The sequence below is a fragment of the Pezoporus wallicus genome, unplaced genomic scaffold (assembly GCF_028554395.1).
Source record: "Pezoporus wallicus isolate ANWC-B61680 ecotype Strahan unplaced genomic scaffold, APGP_CSIRO_Pwel_v1 contig_13737, whole genome shotgun sequence".
In the NCBI taxonomy this organism is placed as follows: Eukaryota; Metazoa; Chordata; class Aves; order Psittaciformes; family Psittacidae; genus Pezoporus; species Pezoporus wallicus.
Genome location: NW_026641629.1, coordinates 265,820 through 284,761, shown reverse-complemented (window position 1 = coordinate 284,761; position 18,942 = coordinate 265,820). Strand labels below are relative to the sequence as shown.

The following is an 18,942-nucleotide window of genomic DNA, read 5'->3' as shown; positions in this document are numbered from 1 at the left end:
TTTTTCCCACCTTTTTATTAGAAAGTAAAGTCCTCCTGTTAACAGCACAGAGAGCAAAAAAAATCAACTGCTACAACACAAACCACCTGGGACAAAGGAACCCTCAGCTCCGAGAACACTGCTCCCTTAGTACTGCCTGGACTAAGGGGCTGTGATGGGGAGGACCATGTCGTTCAGAGATGTTTTGTGTTCTGGTATCAAAGTATGTTACTGGTTATAAACACGGTGAAGAATCACTGCCCCATTGTCCACTCAACTGCCTGCTGCAGCTACCAAAGTGTTGAAGAAAATGTATAAAATGATAGTATTGCATCATGGCACTGCCTCACCTCCTCAGACGGACAGAACACCAACCAACAGTGAGAGCAGACACTCACCCCTTGTAACTGGCTCCAGGTATTGCCAAGGCAGGGCCAGCAGCATGGCTGTGGCTGAGCTCTTGGGCTACAGCAACCAACTGTCCCCAGTCAGGGTTAGATGAGAGGAAATTTATACACCAAATTTAACAGATCAATCTTAACACCAACTGCTGAGTGCAGGAAAACTGACAGCCCATTTCAAATCTCTGCCTTGGCTGGAAGCTCATTTCAGATCTGCCACAGTACTGGAGCCAAAGCTGCTGCTTTCCATGGGCTGGGTGTGATGAGCAGCACTCCTGTCGGGACACTTCAGCAAGGGAAGTCCATACAGTGCGGTCCTGGGTGACTGAGTAGGGTCAGGCATGTATTCCATGAGTTCAGCTCTAATGCTACCACTGGACCTTCCAACTGGCTTATGTGTCATAAAAAAAAAATAAAAATTGAAAAAAGAAACCCAAAGAAAAACAGTGCCCACTCTGAGGAGGTGCGTCTCCAAGAGGCCAGTCAGGTTCTGTCCAGTCCCCTGTTTCTTCAAAACCATTGACCCAAAACTATACTGAGACCATTCAAGACCAAGCTGCACCTCAACATGGAGATGCACCAGGTGCTGGAAGCAAGAAAAATGCAGCAGGGCCATCACTGCAGCAGCTTCTGGGACTGGACAACACAACCAACTATCAAAAGCAGCTCCTGCCACCAGGGAATCAGAGCACGCTTCTCCAGACACTGCCAGCCAGAGCACAGTGCCACCGGGGTACGCTCTCACCAACTGGAGAGCACATGCATATCCAGGGGCATTTGTCCCGTGTCAAGGACAGGAAACTCTTTAAACAAGTATAAGTATGGAATGGCAAAGGGAGGGGGAAAGGGCCTGACAGCTCAGCTTTAGTAGTGTCGCTGGTAGGAACCCATAGGTTGCTGGGCTGAGGACCCTGCTCGCCCCTGGGCCACTGTTTGGCTCACTAAGTGAGAGAGTGCAGGACCACTCTGGATAAGGGTGTCCAAGGCTTTCTGCACACTGGGGTTGTCGAAGTTGATACCAGAAGATACTGGCCTTGGAGCAGGTACATTGCTAGGTGCAGGGAGGCGATTCTGGTGCTGACCATAGAGCGCCTGAGCTTGTGGAGGAGCTCCAGGCCTTGGACCTGCATTTCTTGAAGGGCCCTGGAGAGCAGGAATCTGTGTGCTTGGAGTCTGCAATCTCTGCTGAGCCTGGTTTAAGTTTCCAGCACCCATCTGTGCTGGGCGGGCCTGGCCACTGCCCATGCTAGCAAAGTTCTGGCTTGGTGAGCTGCCTGATGCACCGGCAGCGGCTGCCGGAGTGCTGTTGGCCACTGCTGCTGCCCCACTGTTGAAGAGACTGAGGATTTTTGCCTGAAGCTCCTGCTGAGGATTAGAAGAGGACACTGGAACAGAAGGAGCAGAGACCATAGGCTGTGCACCCTGATGAGCTTGATTGCTTGGAAGGCTGGACTGACCACCCAGAGATGATCCTGAAGGTGCCCCCAAAGACTGTCTTGACATGGGTGCTGGGAAAGAAAGGGAAGAGGGTTAAAGCTCTGCACATGCCCGTGAAGGGAAACCTAAAGAAAACTCATGAAACAGCTACCAAAGCCACAAGTCTCAGTGAATACCCTCCTCTGAACAGGAGAGCTGCACAGCTCTGGGGAACCCAAACCACTCTGCAGAGCTGTTGCTCTGCTTGAGCAGCCAAACAAGTTATGGCAGTTCCATCGCTTCCTGAGAGAATCCAGCATAAAAGTTCTTTCACATGAAAGATCTGAATGGTCTCAGCTGCCCCAGGGCCATGCCCATTTCAGCAAACTGGGGTGCTGGGTGAGGCAGTTATGGCACTAGGACTTCTCTGGAATCCCGGTACCTTCCCTGTCCCAGCCCAGAGGGAGCAGACACCGCACCACCGGTGGCCCCAAGCCTTACCCTGCAGGGCCTCGGTGCTGCCCCTCAGCAGCCGCTCCTTCCGGTCCCTCAGGTAGTTGATCACTTTGTCCATCTCCTCGGCAGTCAGGTAGCGGTTGTCTGCCAGCAGGTTCAGGAGAGTCTGGATCGCCGGGGGGTGACCCCCCCGGGCCCCCTCGTCCCCAGGGCCCGGGCGCTCCCGCTCCTGCAGGACAGCCTCATCTGCCATCTTGGCCGCCTGCCGGGCGATCTCGTCACGCTCCTTCTCCCGACACTCCGTTTTGTAGCGCTCGTAATTCCTGGCCACCAGCACCATGGCATCCGCCTGGGGCATGTTGCGGTGCTCTGCACGACGGAAAGCAAAGGAGGGTAACAGGAGGTGCCTTGCCTCGTGCACACCAGCACATCTCAGTCAGCAGGCGAGGACTGCAGGCACAGACTTGGGAAGCTTCCCAGGCACACAGTAACACCTCCATTTGCTAAGCCAACAACAGGCTCAAGGCTATCACCCAGCAAGGCCACCCCTTCCTTCCACAGCTCAGGGCTCTGACAAGATATTGGATCAGACCCATTTAAGAAGGGACAGCAGCTCCCTCTACCTCTCACGTAAGTTCTCTGTTCTCTAAGAAGAGAGATTTCCAGCCTCTAAACCCTCGGGCAGATCCCAAACTTGTCCTCTGAAGGCTGTGAAAGCTTTCCGGAGGAGGACAGCAGCGGGATTACTTGGTTCTGTACTGCCAACCCCTCAATAAGGTGTGTGTACACAGGAGGTGGGGAGGAGAGCACTGGCTCAAGGTCACATTGCTGCTTATGTTTACTACTCAGGGGCAGTAAGCAGCAATCAAGCTCTACAATGCAACCAGTAATGGCCAATTGCAACACTCTTTGGTGTTTTGTGCAGCTGCTTTTTGAAGTTTTCGAGGTCATTATTTCCACCTCACAAAGCACAGACACAAACAATGCCCTGAACACAGCTTTATGCAGGGAAATAAAAAGAGCCTTCACATTCCAAAGAGTGCCCAAAGCTCTGAGCACTTTTCACACCTGCAGAACATTAATTCCTGGCACCCATTTCCTCCTAACAGGAAAGTGGGGTTCATTTTAACATTATGCTTTGCACCAGTGGTGAAAGAGTTCCCTGAAACTGATGTGAACGCAAAGTTGGCTGTGTGTGGTTCAAGTGAGCATGTTTCATCTCTAGAAAGAGCTGTGGATGAGCTGGGGTTCTTATCAGATGTGATATACCATTAGATCCAGAAAAGAAGGTAAACTTTGTGGGAGGATGGGTGTTAACCAAAGGACTTAAGAGTTAAAACCAAGGGCAGTGGAAAGCCCAGTGAAGTGTGTGAGCTGTATTTCTGCACAAGTTAGGGAACCCTCTTACCACGTCTGCACCCCATGCTAAAGAAACCTAGGCTTCCTCAGTCAGTGAGCACTCAAAAAGCAGTGCCTGTGCATTCAGATGTTTACTCTCCCTGATGAACCTCACAAAACACTACTTGAGAACACAGTAAGGGAGCAATAACCTCCCAAAGCTCAAGTGCAGCCTCACAAGCCCCATGTGTAAACAGAGGATGTGCAGAGCCTTCTATGAGAGCACAGGCTGCTCTCCATAATCACATTCTGATGAGACTTGTTTTAATACCTACACCCACCCTCACAATCACCAAGTCACACCTTGGGATGAAGTGATGTGACAAGCGTAAGCAGCGCTCAGAAGGTGGTGTGCATAGACCCAACACCTTTATAGTCCAGTCTTTTTAGAACTCTTTCCAGTTTCATGACTGGATCTTTACCTTGCCCACACACGTGATCATTATCCTGTTTTCCTTAAATTACATTTGGTTTTAAAATTTGTCCTGTAATTTGCCACATTCCAAACATGCTCTCCTTCAGAACAACAAGTGATAACCTGAGTCTGGACTGGTCTTACTCAGAAATCTGCCAGGGCAATGCCATCATTTCTAGAGCTGGGGCTCACAGCTTGCCCTCAGATGCAAAGGCTGGTGGTATTAGGTGCTGAGAAGGCACCTGAGATTCCCTCTTGGTAGAAATAAAACAGTCCTCTTTTGACAAGGGACAAATAAAGTATTATGGAAACTTGTAAATAACAATATTCACATTTATGACGTGGTGTTAAGTCATTAATAACTACTTATGTCACAGCAAGGATGAACCTTGTCCTGTGTGATTCTGCTAAAAAGTGCTCTGAAGCAGCACTTGGAGTGGTTCAAAGCAAACACACAACTACAGAGCCTATTGAGACCTCAGTACCTTGTGGGGTGCCAAACATGATGTTAACAGTGCAAGAGCGGTGAACTTGATGCTGCTGGGTGATGACAATGGCAAAAGGAGACCCTCCTCTGCTCACATCGTCCAGGGCTTGCGTCAGTGACATCTCTGTGTTGAGGAAGATCAGGTCCACTACCATGCCCAGATCCCGCACTTTCCGCCCCACTGACTCCGCATACTCCCTACCACAAAGCAAAGCCAGTAGAGTTTAACACGTCAGTCACACAGAAACAGAAACCCTGGCACACCCACCCTCGCTGTCACCTCAGATTCGCTGCTCTGATGGCTTGCCAAATCTCACAGTGTGTAACAGGACAGTATTATAGCAACCTCATTACAGTGATGCAAGAGCCCTTGTTTTGATCTGAATAAGTCATTTCAGTTTAACTGAAATAAATTACAGATCAAACCTTAGCTTAGCTGAGAAACAGTGTTTGCAAAAGGATTTACACTATTATAGACTGGTTTGCATATAAATGTGTTTAAACTGAACTCATTAAGTGAGTTAATTTATGCCCACAGGAATCTAAGGGGCAAATAGCAGAGCAGCCAACCTACAGAAGTTACTTGTGCTACATTCAGCATCTTAACTGTTCAAATGTGCCTTATTCCTTATTTCTTGCTCATTTGTTCTACCTGCTGCTTTCTGCTCTAGCCCAGAATCAACACAGCATCTATGAATCCACTGTTCTTGTATCCTCTCTCCTGCAGTCTAGTCTGTGCGCACCCACGCCTTCTGAAAGAGGTTTAGTTCATCATCTTTGGATGTGAACACTGTTAACAATGACTAAAACTGTTCCCCCTCAGCTGTCTTTCTAAGGATTTCTAAGTTACATGGACCATGTACCCAAGTCATTTAGGAGTCCCCTTTAACAGTTCTATAGTAGGTGACATCATTGCTTCAATACCCAACACTTATTACATGCTCCAGCTCTTAAGGTTCCTAGCTGTTAGAGACCAAAATGATCCTTAGGTTATTAAGCTGGTCCTCTTGAACAAAAAATTTCTACCTATATCAAGTACAATAACTTGTGCCCTATTAGAATATCTTCTAAAGACTTTTAGTCACCAAGGGATAAAGAATCTATAATTTCCTTTCAAGATTTGTTCCAATAGGCAATCAACTCCATTAAAAGCAAAACACAGTTTATTTCTAGTTTCACTGCTACCCTTATTCCCATTTCCTGTTCTGTCTTCCACCACCAGGCCAGGCAAGCACCAGCTCTGCTTTTCTGCCGCACAGATAGAGCAGAGTGAAATAAAACTAACACTTGATCTTTTTTCTGCAGGGCTACAGAGACAGAGCCTTACATCTCCCCTTGACAAACACTTTCATTAGACTCCAGGCCAAGTCTATGATTTATTTACTATTTTCTATTCTTCAATGTATTTATGTGTAAAGCTGTAGACATCGGAGTGGTGCCATCATTACAGCCCCTCCTCCCACTGTACCAGGCACAGATGTGCCCCCCTGTTCCCAGTCCAGTGCTTGGGCTGCCTCAGGAGCTCGCCCTGGTTACTACTCACATGTGCTCCGACACCGCTCATGACTGGCAGCAGTGATTTTGTATTTCTTGCACGTTAGATTGGCAGTGATGACAGGTATCTGTCCTAGTAACCAGTGTGACAGGAGCTCTGAAACTAACACCCCCACGACTCCCTCAACACCTGCTCTGCACTATGTGCTGGTTGGCACATATGAGTAAGTTCTGTATCACTCAACCCGTGAATAGCAAGTACAGACTGCTATAACCTGTCACGGCAGTAGGCTGATATGAAGATTAAGTAGAAAAGTAACAGGAGAAGGTATAGTGACAGGTGACAAGAAAGAAATAAAAGTAAAGCACAAGATACAACATTTCTCCACCTCATCAACCTATGTTCCCAGAACAGCAACAGGCGCTGTGGCTTTCCAAGGGCTCTAAAGCCACATCCTTCAAAAACAACTAGCAAAACAAAAAGCCTCAAAGCAGGACTAAGTTTAGTTCTATTTTCTTTTACCATGCGATAATAAAATTTGTCATAACTGTTTCCTTACTTTGTCTGTTTATTCACCACGATCACAGAACAATCCACGGGTCTCTCTGCATCAAAACGTCTCTTGATTTCCTCGTAGTACTGACGGTACAGCTCCTCCCGGCGCCGCTCCTCACGCTTCAGGCGCTCTGAAAGCCAGGCCCAGGGACAGAACACATGATGCCTTCAGCTCAAGATACCACAGCATCTCCCGCACCCTCCAGCGGGAGATGTCAATCTGCCCATTACAACGTTACAGGTACTCACCATCTGAATTCACTGGTGCTCTGTCAAAATGCTCTTTGTAACGGTCGTAGTAAGAGTCGTCCTTCCGCCGACAGTAGTCTTCGAAGCGAATGTAACGGTCATAGGATTCATCTCGTCTGCAACGTTTACAGAAGCAGCAAAGGTTTCCATGCTCCAGCACCAGCTCAGGCAATAACTTTGGCCAATGCAGCACACGCAAACCCTCCTTGATTTCAATTCTGGAGTACCCACCTGCTCCCCACAAGACTCAAAGCAGGCACCCAACTGTCCCCAGCTGGAGCAATTTCCTGATCTTAGATGCCTGATACCACTCAATCCGGCACAGCCATTGAGGCAGGCACACCATAAAATGTGTTGGCAAATACAATCCCAGGGAAATTACCTGTACAAAGGGTCCCGAGGGTCTCTCATATCCCGTGGATCCCTCACATCTCGTGGATTTCTCATATCCCGTGGATCCCTGTATCGATCATACAGCGGCTCCCGTGGGTCACGAAGGTCTCGAACATCACGAGGGTCCCGCAGGTCTCTTGGATCCCTGATGTCCCGTGGGTCCCGCAGGTCCCGGGGGTCCCTGTGGTCTCTGGCATCACGCATGTCTCTAGCTCGAATGTCTCGAGTGTCTCTGGAATCTCGGCCATTTCTACCATCTCTGGGGTCTCTCCGTGGGCTCCCCCGAAGAGGGGAGCGGTCACGTCTGGCGTCTCGGCCATCCCCGTAGGCATAGGGCTCCCTGAGGAAAACACCAGTCCATTAGACTGTTAATGACACCAGTACAATTACCCCTAGATCTCTTACCTGAGGTGCCAAAGCAGTTGAATCCTCCCTCCTAACCCACCATAGCAAGAACTGCCCCAAAACCTTATTTGTTGAAGCAGCGTGGAGAAGCTTTTAACTGCAATATTTCTCATACCAAACAAGACCCAGACAGCTACTTAATGAAGCATCACTGAAAGTGTAGAGCACCTGTGGAAGAAGTTAACAGGCACCTGAGAAAACACCATTTCAAGGCCTCCAGCCTCATAACTATTAAATGTGCTTTTGCAAGTTCTTTGAGAGCATTCAAGGTGCTGGAGCCCAATACCCACAGATCTGCAGTAGCCAGGAGCATTCATGGGATCCATTAAGTTCACCAGTCAATGACAGCAGAATACCTGAAATAATCTGTTATTGTCATACGATTAAAAAAGGAGTTTGCTGTGACCAAAGGCACTGCAGCTTCCATGTTGTGGTTGGGTTACTGCTACCAGCAGAAAGCAGTGACAGCGGCCGCCGTGTCCTGCACTGGAAAGGAGAGTCTCTGTACAAAGCCAGTCTTACGCGTATGATGGCCCTGTTAAGGGGGTACCAAACCCCACCAGCACCACATCCTCAGCAGCAACAGCTTCTCTGTTGTATCTGAATGATCCATCTCATTCAGACTTTGTACTGCATTGTCTTCGGAGGAAAGGAAGAATAATATCCCAGTCTTCAACTTTTCCCCAAAAAGTAGTTTTTTTCCAGGTCATATTTTGTTTTCCAGAAAAAAAAACCACATCAATTCACTGCAGTCTAAGCCAAACAGAAAAAAAAACTTGTAGAGAAACTACTGAGACTCAAGTGTTCAGAATGTTCTTTCCCCAAGATACTGACAGCCATCAGAAGAAACCCAGCTTTTTGAATCTTTTTATTTCCAAAACTTGACAGACATTTAGAGTCCTCTATCAGTATAATCCAGGTTAGGAAAGATAAGCAGAACACAAGTCTGCTCCCACTATGGTGCATTCACGTGGTAGTCACCTGGAGAGAACAGCAGGAGTAGCAAGTCAGATGTGCCCAAGTTCATTGTCAGGCAGAGACAGATGTGAAGAGCCTGTGCATGGATTTGGGTGGTTACACCCAGCTGTGCTGGGAGGCACACAGAAGCACTGGCATTCCCTGCTTTTATGTCAGGTATGAAACAAACTTCAGGACAACTACAGAGGTGCCACCAAGAACACACATAGTGTCCTCCTGTGAAAGAAACACTATTGGCATACACACAAGTGCAAACTCCCTCAGCCTCCTGGACACACAGATCCACTTCTCTGTGATCTGTATTGAAACCACATCATATGAGATACATTGTCCTTGTCCCCTTCCCCCCCAGCCTACAGTGAACCATGGCAGAAGCTCAGGGGAAATTTCCCACTTGCTCTAATGCATACTGAGTACCTGGTCATTCTGTAGCTGGAGAACTACAGCAAAACAGCCAGATGCAGCAGGATTGTTTGGCATAGGACATTTATTCCAGCTGGAAGTGGAGTGACCAGAACAGGCCACATCCACTATTTGCAGAGACAAATAGATCCAGAACGAGAACCGCATAACTGCCACAGAAGCACAGACGTGGCATGGATTCCCTGTGCTCCCCCTCACTGTCAGGCTGCTTGCAGAGAGGCAGCAGCACGAAGGCACAGTGGCCTTCTGCACCTCCATCACCACAGTCTGACTCCTACCACATCAGCCCCGCTGCCCACGTCTGCTCAGGACTCAGCACTGTGGCACAGGAATCCACCGCTGTCATTCACACACCTGCAGCATGGACCAGGTCCATTATCCACGCCCAGGACTTTGATGCCCACAGTGCTGCTTGGGACTGGTGCTAGTGACATGGGATGGCCATGGTGTCTGCAGTGCCAGCTGGAATCCAGTGCCTGTCTCAGCGGCACCACAGCCTTCGACATGCTCATGCAGCTTCAGTGCTCCTTGGGGGCCTTGATGTGGCCATCTGCTCTTGCACACGCAGGATGACACGGGTCCCAATGCATCTGGACCTGCTGTTTTTCCCCTCCCAGTGTGGTCTGAGGACCAACGCCCATGGCATCAGAGCCTGAGGCCAAAGACATGCCATCAGTGCCGGCTGCCCATGTACCTGCAGTGTGCTTGGGGTCCTTGTACCAGCACTGAGCACACCTCACATGGCCCAGGCCCAAGGCTTGGATGTTTACAGATGTGTAATGGGACCCCCCAGCTGTGTGGCCAAAGTGGTTCCTGTAGCATGATGGTCTCTGCAAGTGCATTCGGCCCTGTGCAGGCTAAGTGCAGCACATATAAAAGACCTAGATGATGCCAACTATTGCAGCTATGCATTTGCTGCTTTTTTTTTTGGTGGCAGATGTTTTTCTGGCTGCGCTTTTTCCTCATTTTTTTTTTGTAATTTAACAGGTCAAGTTCATAGACCACGCCAGACACGTCAGGGCTTGATAACCTTCAAGTCCAACAAGAAACAGTGTGGAAAGCTTCACAGTACAGGCACAGAAGATGCGCACTTCACACCAAGCTACCACCACAGCACATCTTTATGTGCTCCCAGTAGTGCCATGGAAAGGAACCTGAAGTTGCCCTCCTGTGACAGGACAGTCTGTGTCTTCTCCACTTGCCTGTGACTTCACACATGGAGGAGGTGCAGGAGTGGCATGCGCTGTGCCTACCGAGGGATGGGAAATGACGAGAAGCTGGCAGGTGCCCATCACTAACCTGGCTCCAGGTCCTGGCAGACAGGACAGTGCAAGAGAGATGTTTGCTCTCTTGTGCTTCACTCGTATGTTCTTTTCCAGTCTCATTTCAGCACTAGAAGCTTCTGACATCAGAAGAGACAAGATCCTGAAGTCCTCTGCAGCATGGCACTGGGAATACTACGGCCCAGTAGCATTCCCTAGATATGCCCCGGCTTCTCTGACACTTGAGGCAGGAGAGAACATCAAATGTATTCTTCCTCACAAGTCCCCTACAACTTTTGCTGCAAAACATCACACTTAGCTGCAGTCACAGCAGCAGACACGAGGTTTCCCTCATGCCTCCTGAGGTGCCAGTGCCAGAAGGCCCCCGAGAGCTGCAGCAGCCACGTCCCAGCTGTCTCACTTGAGTGTCGCCGTCTGACTGGGGGTGGCCGTGGGGGAGACAAACACATTTAGCACAGGCCACTGGGCTCACGCCCTGACCTTCCTACTACAACTCACTGCTTCCAGGTACTTTACCTTCGTGCCGGACTGGACCTTGATGAAGCCTTATTCATATTTCTTCTTTCCACTGCTTTATTAATATCTGTAAAGAATAATCAACCCATCTGTTCAATGCTATGGAACAAAAAAAATATCATCAGCACAATTCAAATGAAAGCAACTTAAGCTCAACAACATCCAGATGGTGCAAGAAAATCCATTCAGCAGAGAGACATTGTCACTTTGACAATTTTTTATTAAGTTTAGACAGTACAACATAATGAAATGTTCATGTATTTCTGCCTTCAAAATAGGGTGGACAGCCTGGGTAGAGTTTTAACCCTTTATGTTCAGGCCCACATGCAGACTCTTCATTCCATAAGAGAATCTCTTTCTTCTGCAGTCTATGAGCGAGCAGAAAGCAACTCATGGACTCTAGGAGAAAAAGCAGAGTCTGAAAACCTCCAAGAAAGGAAGCTGATAGTCAGCACAGTCTCAAGTTCCCAGCCAGACCTGCTCAACAGAGCATACTGCTACCCTTATTGAGAACATGGGGGCTCTCAAGTGGCACATGCAACTGCATCCCAAGGCATGGCTGCAGCCTCCACTCAGTGAGCGGGATCCAGGGAGCCTGAGGCACAAGCTTCTGGGGAAGGTCAACATGACGCATTCAAAGCACCACTGTTAACACGATGCAAAGTGATGCAACAGATCAGAAACTGAGAACTGGTTGGCTTCTGAGCACCTCCATGAAAATCACCATGAAGTCAAATACAAAGAAGTAAGAGAACTGGATAAACAGTGTCTTGTCCTCAACTAGAAAAAAATGAAGCTGCCCAGAACTGGAAGGGACCGATTTGTTCTACTGTGAGGAAACAAAGCGTCTGGTAACAGCTGACTGAGGATGAAATAAGACACTGGAGGGGGGCAAGAACAGACAGAAATGTCTTCAGATGTTTTTTTCAGATGTTTCAGAGCCTTTAAAGGACACAAACAAAACCAACCCAGGTTGTATCTGCTTCCCAAGAACCTATCAACAATTAAAGAAGTCCTATTAGCTGTTTGCATTAGCTCCTTTCAAAGCTCTTGCAAGAGAATAAACATGCCGCTTGGCTTTAGTAAGACTCAGTCTTATCTTTTGCAGCTTCATACATGATCCTTTAGAACTTCCAGTTACAGGATCTGTCCTAAGCTTTGCTCCCGTTGTCCACCAAGGAGCAGCTTGTTCTCTTTCTTGGGGGGAGAGAAGCAAGTGCAGCCTGAACCTGAACTGCAGCACCAGAGCACTCAACACCACAGAGCAGTCCCCAGAATCAATCCCCAGGATCAGCTGCATTCTTGCCTGCTGTCACAAACTTTGATGGGCATTTATTCCCTACATAGCTTTAGCCATTAAAGATAATTAAAACACTTCAATGTGTTTGTGGAAGCATTAGTATAATGCAACACTGGAGTTGAACTCTCCCAAAGTCTTTTACCGACTTGCATCCTTAGCAGTTAACATTTAATGCTCATGCAGTGTAACTGAAGCAACTCTTTTCCTTGCATTTATTTTTTAGTTGAGATTTTTGTCCCCTTAAAGGCAAGTGTTATCTTTAAGCAAGACACTATCTGCTTTCTTTGGTTTAAGATTATTTTTATTCTCTTTTACGATGCCATTGCCGACACCTATCAGGATTTTTACACTCAAAACCATACATTACTTGAAAAAAAAAAAATCTGAACAAAAATATTTTCCTAGAAGAAAAAAAACACCTTTGACAGGGACCCTCTTCTGGTGCAAAAAGAACAGATTTAATAACATTTTATTTAATGCTAACAGCATTTACAGGTTAAGTATGTGAACAGTGACAAAACTTCAGAGGAAAAAAAGAAAGTCTTCTGTCCTGCAGGGTTCTGAGGTGACAGGGCCACTGCAGTGATCTCCTGAATGAACACGGGTGACAAGAGAGCCTTGAATCACATTCCTATCTCAAGTGCAGCAGTGGCATTGAGCTCAAGCTTATCTTTTAGCAGAACATTCAATTCCAATTTAAAAGTTTTCAGAGCACAGAAAGCACCAAAGCTTCAGTGAGTTATTCCAGAAGTCAATTACTTTGCTGCTGAAGAAAACTATTTATTTCCATTTAAGGATTTGCCATGCCTAAGCCTACTAGATTAAAACTTGCTTATCTTCAGGTCTGTCTGTTACACAGATCACATCACTCCTTTATCTCAAGGCTTTTGCTAGGACTTGTTCTTCAGCTCTTTAAGCCTTCTTCAGGTTTTTCTGAGGCTTCTCCCATTTAGCACTATCCTCTTTGAAACAGGCATACCAGATCTGAACACAGTATTCCAGCAGTATACCCCAGGTAGCAAACCCTCCCTGCTTACAAAGCTGCTTTGTACAGCCAGGAATGACAAAAGCACTCTTGCTGGGTGCAGATCTTCCCTTCTGGGTTTAGTGAGAGCTCAGCTCTGCCTGCATCCAGCTTAGGAAGAAGTCCAGGTCATTTCACCACCAGTAACTCCATCTTCATTATTTCATTCTCTTTCTGAAACATGATTGTCTTTTCTCCCCAAGTCACTTATAAAAGCACTGCATGGCCAGGAATCAGTTTTTTCCAGAACACCACTCAAAGCACTGAGCAATTTCATCTATATTACACTGAGCTCCATTTAACCCTATGTTGGTTTTAATTGTTTAGCTGCTTAATCAAACCAAACATCTTACAGAAGCCTTTACATCAACACTGCTCTCTCAGCCATAAAGCTCCCAGTATCAGTGGAGTAAGAGGTAGAATTTCTTTTGATTTGCATTAATGAATTCCCTTCTCAGTGGGTGTCAGGTGGAAGAATTCCTTTGTTATCAGGGGCTGATGCCTTGCTTGTCCCACTTACGCTGCTGACTGGCACATCTACAGCGCTCTGCTATGGCCCTGGAAAATCCCTGGTTTTCCCAAGGCTTGTAGGAAAACAGGAACAGCCTAGGCAGGTCTGCACTGAGCCTCACAGACAAGAGATTTAAACTTTTTGAGAGGTCCAGTTTTGGTAGCTGCTGCTCTACCTTTTCAATTTTGCTACTGAAATGCAATTTATATTAAAGCTCCTTGTGCCTCTTCAAAGAGAGACAGCAGAAACTGAGGACCAAGTGGTCTTTCCAGTTAGAAACCGTTATCATTCCCTGACAGTTACACCTCAGCTTCTAAAGCAGCTGCAATTGCTCCTGCTTAAGCTTCTAGACTTAGACAACACTGGCCATAACTTCTTCTTGTATCCTTCTACCCTCCTTGTCTATTTGCCTGCATTTCCATCTTGAGGCTTGGGCTTGTCATTCTACACACACCTTCCCACAAGTCATCGTTTAATGCTCCTTTCATTCCTTTCTAAGTCAAACTGTTTGTCTTCAAATTAGCACAGGTTTACTTCAAGAGTAATTTTTTTTTGCTTGCATGTAACAGATTACTCAGCTTTCTAACAATTTGCTCCTGTTTAAGTTTGCTCCCAGCACATTTAGCTGAATTATTTTTATCTTTATGAAAATGACCTCTTTAAAGCACCTGGTACTTACACACTGCTTTCAGACTGACATGTGCAAACCCACCCAAGATTACTGGGCTCACAAGCTGCTGAGTGCTGTGACCAATTCCTGAGCCTGCCAAGAAGAGCCAGTGCTGCTCTACAAATGTTTTTAAATGTTTTAAAACTACATGCATGAGGTTGTGATGAGCACTGCCTAGGGCTAGAGCAGCCTCTCGCACAGAGCAGCAGACCTTTTCAAACACTAACACACAAAGGTGAGTTCAGAGTAAGACCTAGGTAGGAAGATGAAACACACAGCACTTACAGCAAGTAACTGAAGGGAAATACATAGCTACTAAAAGTGATTTGAGTCTAACACCAGGCAAGTGTCACATAGGGATCTTTCTGGAGAGCTTTAGAACAAGAGCACTCTCTACTGGGATGCATGCTGGGGTCAGTGGGAGAGCACGGAGCAGTTTTCCTTACCTAATCTATACCCTTTATAAAGGCGGCCCTTCTCCCCGTCCAGAGCGGCCTGGACATCTTCCAGACGGTCGTACTGCACGAACCCATAGCCATGGTACATGCTGAGGGCTGGAAAAGGCAACAGCAGGGCAAGACTGGTTACAACCAGGGGACACCATCAACCCACGCCCAGGCCACCACTTAACCCCCAGCCAAGAAACCACTGCAAGTTTCCTGGGAAAACCACATCCACCAGGATCAAAATGCAGAGCTTAAAGGCTCTGAAATGTATTTCATAGATCCACTGCCTTCTGACAAGGCAGTGAGCAAAATACAGCCTGTGATGTGACCAAGATTTGATTAAGAGACTATGAAGTTACTTGAAAGAGTCTTGTAACATCATACTGCAAACCCAAAGCTGAAATGTAGCTGATACACACACGTTACATCTCAGCTATGCTGAAGGAATCCCTTTTTCAGATAAAGTTATCACTGAAAGGTCACTTTTTAGGAACAGGATTAGTTACTCCTCCCATCATCAGCAAATACCATTTGACAAGCATGAAAGTGGTATTTCTGAGTTCCCAGGCACAAAAAGGCATAAAGATAAAATACTAACCCCTGATTTTGCCATATTTTGAAAATATCTCTTCCATTTCTTCACGAGTCATGTGGTCTGTGGGCAAATTGCCGACAAAAAGTCTTCTCTCTAAGTCCTGGGGGTTGGTGCTGTTGGTGAAGTCGCTCTGTTTGATGCTATTGCTCTTGCGTCCTCGAGCCATTTTGCTGTCGTCCCAAATGCAACTCTTCGCAAAAAAGAAAAAGGGCCATGCACATCACGTGTGTCACTGCAACCCCACACACCAAACCGGGCATTCAACTGGACTGCTTTGTGGCTGGAAACCAACCAAGGCTGCGCAACGTAAGTGACACTCCAGAGGAATCCTAGCCCAGGGATACAGAGCTCTGGGAAGAACATGTACTGAGGCTTTTCACTTGGGATTTTCTGCAATACTGAAAGGCACCAACCCCAATTATTTCACAGACAAGTTTTAATGGTTTAACTCCAAAGTAAGATACAAATAAAATTCATTTTCCATTAACACACCTTGACTTTAAGCTTTTCAGAACACCCATTTCTTCAGTCCACTGGTGACCAGAGTTGAAGTCTATGCAGTATTTTAACACGCAGAAAGGAAACACTCATCACAACATTGCATAACCCAAAGATTTCAATACAGGCTTTGAGCGAGATACCAGGAAGCACTGCCCAAATGCTCCAAGGGACCACACCTGGATTGCTTCACTGCATGTGGAATCTTGGCTTTCAGTGCCAAAATGCAGTTTCTCATTCAGCCCCTGGTGAACAGCACGTCCTCGGCCCCCTCCAGGTGTGGGCTCCCACAGAAGGCGGGTCCACATGGGAATTTGGGGACCCCCATGGAAGCGCCATGCCCCTTCCCCACCACCCCAGCACCACAGCCCACTGTGGACCCCACCGCCACAGAGCAGGCACTGCACAAACTCACGCAGAGCTCCACAGCAAAACCACCCCGGCAAACAGAACCCACCACAACCCCCACCACAGCAACCAACCCCCAACCCCCACCCAGACCCACTGCCTAGCTTAAGAGTCACCATTACATAAAGCTTAAAAAAACCCAGAAACACTGAAACTTTCAAGATTAACTTGAAAGACTGAATGCTATTTAATGAAGTTCCCATACTTCCTAAACGTCCATCTACAGGAAGGCAAGATGGGATTTCCATTTACAACATGCAAGAAACCTGGGAAAAAAGCTGAACTCGAGTGTATCAACAGGAGCTACTCCCGGTAACCAGCCAACACCTAACCCACATTTGTTACAATTTACAACTAGTCTCTAAATAAACAAGTCAAATGCCTAAAAATATAAACAGCTTTAGGTAAATACTTTGCAAGAGTTTCCCACGTGAAGAAACCAGGGAGCTACTTTCCCACTTGCAGGTCACTTTCAAACCAAAGCAATAACTCAGCTGGATAGGTTGAATTACTGAAGAATTTCCATACAAGAGCATTTACTGCCTCCTACCATTTTCCACTTGCCAAATTGCATAGTTAGGAGCCATTTAGCAACCAGAAGACCGGAACAACTGACTGCTGTCCAAGCTTCGGGCACACTGAACCAGGTGAACCGATTTCCACATTAAGCCTTTCCTATGAATGCAGCCAGAGGCCAACTCTGAGCCGAGGTGGTTTCAAGGTGCCAATCCCCTGTGCAGAAACCCACGGCCAGGTTTGTACACGCGGCCACCCCAAGCCAGCTCGGGTGCAGTAAGCCCTCGGGAAGTGAACCAAAGCCACGTTTCCCTAAAAAACTTATATTTAAACCCAAAGTCATTTATTAACAGCATTACAGCTTCAGAAAGCGAGACACAACGGATGTAACTAACACAACGGAAGGGGACACACAGGCCCGCAGGAGGTTACCGGGCAAGGCAGCAGCAGTGACTGCAGCCGCCACCGACATGAACGGGGCGAGGAGCGGCGTCCTGCCCGGCGCCGGCAGCCCCGAAGCCAGGCCCGGCCCGGAAGGCCGCTGTCGGCGGCCCTCCCTCGCCCTCGCTCGCACCGGGACCCCGCACCGGGACCGCAAGCGAGGGTAGAGGTACCCGTGCGGAAAGCGGTAGCAGGGGGAGCGCCAGCCAGGCCCTGCCGAACGCCCCACCGGCGGCCACAGGCCTCGCACCCGGCCGCCGCCGCGGGCCGAGCTCGCCACCAGAGTTACGAGGAATCCACCTGCGGCAACCACCGGCCCGGCAGCACGCGCTTTTGAGCCCCGTTACCCCTGCGCCACCGACCCGCCCCGGGGCAGCTCCCAGCGAACCCGCGCTCCCGCTCCTCAGGAGCGGCGAGGCGTACGCGCGGCCGGCCCGCAGGCCGCAGGGCACGCCCGGCCAGGCCCGGGCCAGCCCCGCCTGGCAGCCGAGAGGGACCCGGCCCCCCGGGAGGGCTCACCGAGCGCGCCGCAGCCGCGGGGCCGCCGCAGTACTCACCGCCGCGCCGGGCACCGCCGCCACCACCACCACCACCACCGCCGCCGCCGCCGCCAGGACAAAGGCGCCAACCGCCGCTGCCGTACAGCGCCGTCGCGACTACGATGCTCCACGCTTTACGACGCAAGGCGCTGACGTGCCACCCGCTGCCATGCCTGCCGCGGCGAGGGCCCGGCGCGCGGGGCTGCACGTCCCGCCTGGCTCCCGGCATGCCCCGCGAGGCGCCGCCGCACGGCACGCTGGGACTCGTAGTTCGCGGAGGGCGAGGCGCGAGGCCGCTGGGTGGCGCAATCAGATCTCGCGCGGGGCGAGGCGGGACCGGGACCGGGACCGGCCCCGGCCCCGCCGCTACCGCCGCACCCGCGGCCCGGTGCCTGCTTCCCTGCCGGGCAGCTCCTGCCGGGCAGCTCCTGCCGGGCTCCGCCGCTCGTCCTGCGCGCGGCCGGTGCCCGGGGCTGCGGGACTTCCCCTGCCGGCCCCGCGGGAGCCAGGCACAAAAATCCCCCCCGGCTTCGCCTCCAGGGCTCTGCCCTCGGCGCTCCCCCGGGACCCATCGTGCTCTCGAGTGACTCAGTTCTGGGAAGTGACGGCGGGATGGGGAAACCGCCGCTCCCGCCCGCCAGCACCAGGGCAGGGGGCACCGGCGGAGGCCGCACGTGGCACGCAGCCCCCAGGCCAGGGCTGAGGCAGCGGCTGTGGTCACTGCGGTGCTGTCACGGTGCAGCACAGGGGGGACAGGGCACGGGGAGGTGCGGAGGAACCGCCGGTCCCTGCCAGGCCATGGCGAGAAAGGGTTCCGGGAAAGCCTCTCTAACAGGAGGGGAGCCTGGAACTTCCCAGGGACCACACGGGGGGACTCCTGATGGAGCTGAGGCAGGGGCGGGCTGGCGGTCCCCAGCACAGCCGGGCCTGCGGCACTTTGGCCCGTTCCCGTTTAGGGCTGGTAAATTTACGGGAACTGGTTTGGAGGCCAGAGCCTGCGGGCAGCCGTGAGGGGCTCTCCAGGGCCACAGCGCGGGGTTACCGCTGGGAAGGTGAAGTGAAACCTTGAACTTGTCTCAGTTCTGTCTCTGGTGGAACCAGAACATGCACTTCCCTCACCATGGCCCACAGCCAACTCCTGCCTC

At 49.6% G+C, this 18,942-nt stretch overlaps 1 protein-coding gene across 2 annotated transcripts; it reads right to left on the bottom strand.

The window, feature by feature from the left end:
- On the bottom strand, positions 1–17,990 carry NCOA5 (nuclear receptor coactivator 5). 2 transcript variants are annotated; one of them, XM_057424704.1, is made up of 10 exons: positions 17,846–17,990; positions 15,399–15,585; positions 14,801–14,908; positions 10,850–10,916; positions 7,234–7,584; positions 6,852–6,967; positions 6,607–6,733; positions 4,551–4,750; positions 2,298–2,621; positions 1–1,888 (listed from the first exon to the last, which is right to left on the bottom strand). In XM_057424704.1, exons 2-10 carry the CDS (start codon positions 15,559–15,561, stop codon positions 1,245–1,247), a joined length of 2,100 nt encoding a protein of 699 aa, XP_057280687.1. In that variant the 5' UTR covers positions 15,562–15,585; positions 17,846–17,990; the 3' UTR covers positions 1–1,244. The 2 variants fall into 2 exon arrangements, with proteins under 2 accessions (XP_057280687.1, XP_057280688.1); XM_057424705.1 differs by having other exon boundaries at positions 17,831–17,959.
- Positions 17,991–18,942: the final 952 nt, after the last annotated feature.

What these genes read in the sequence shown, in the direction of transcription:
- NCOA5 (XM_057424704.1), bottom strand. Translation starts at nt 15,561, where the DNA reads ATGGCTCGAGGACGCAAGAGCAATAGCATCAAACAGAGCGACTTCACC. An exon ending in TTATAAAGGGTATAGATTAG is followed by an intron (nt 10,917 to 14,800) that starts GTAAGGAAAACT and finishes TATTCTTTACAG; the next exon opens with ATATTAATAAAGCAGTGGAA. An exon ending in CCTCGGGACCCTTTGTACAG is followed by an intron (nt 6,968 to 7,233) that starts GTAATTTCCCTG and finishes TAAACGTTGCAG; the next exon opens with ACGAGATGAATCCTATGACC.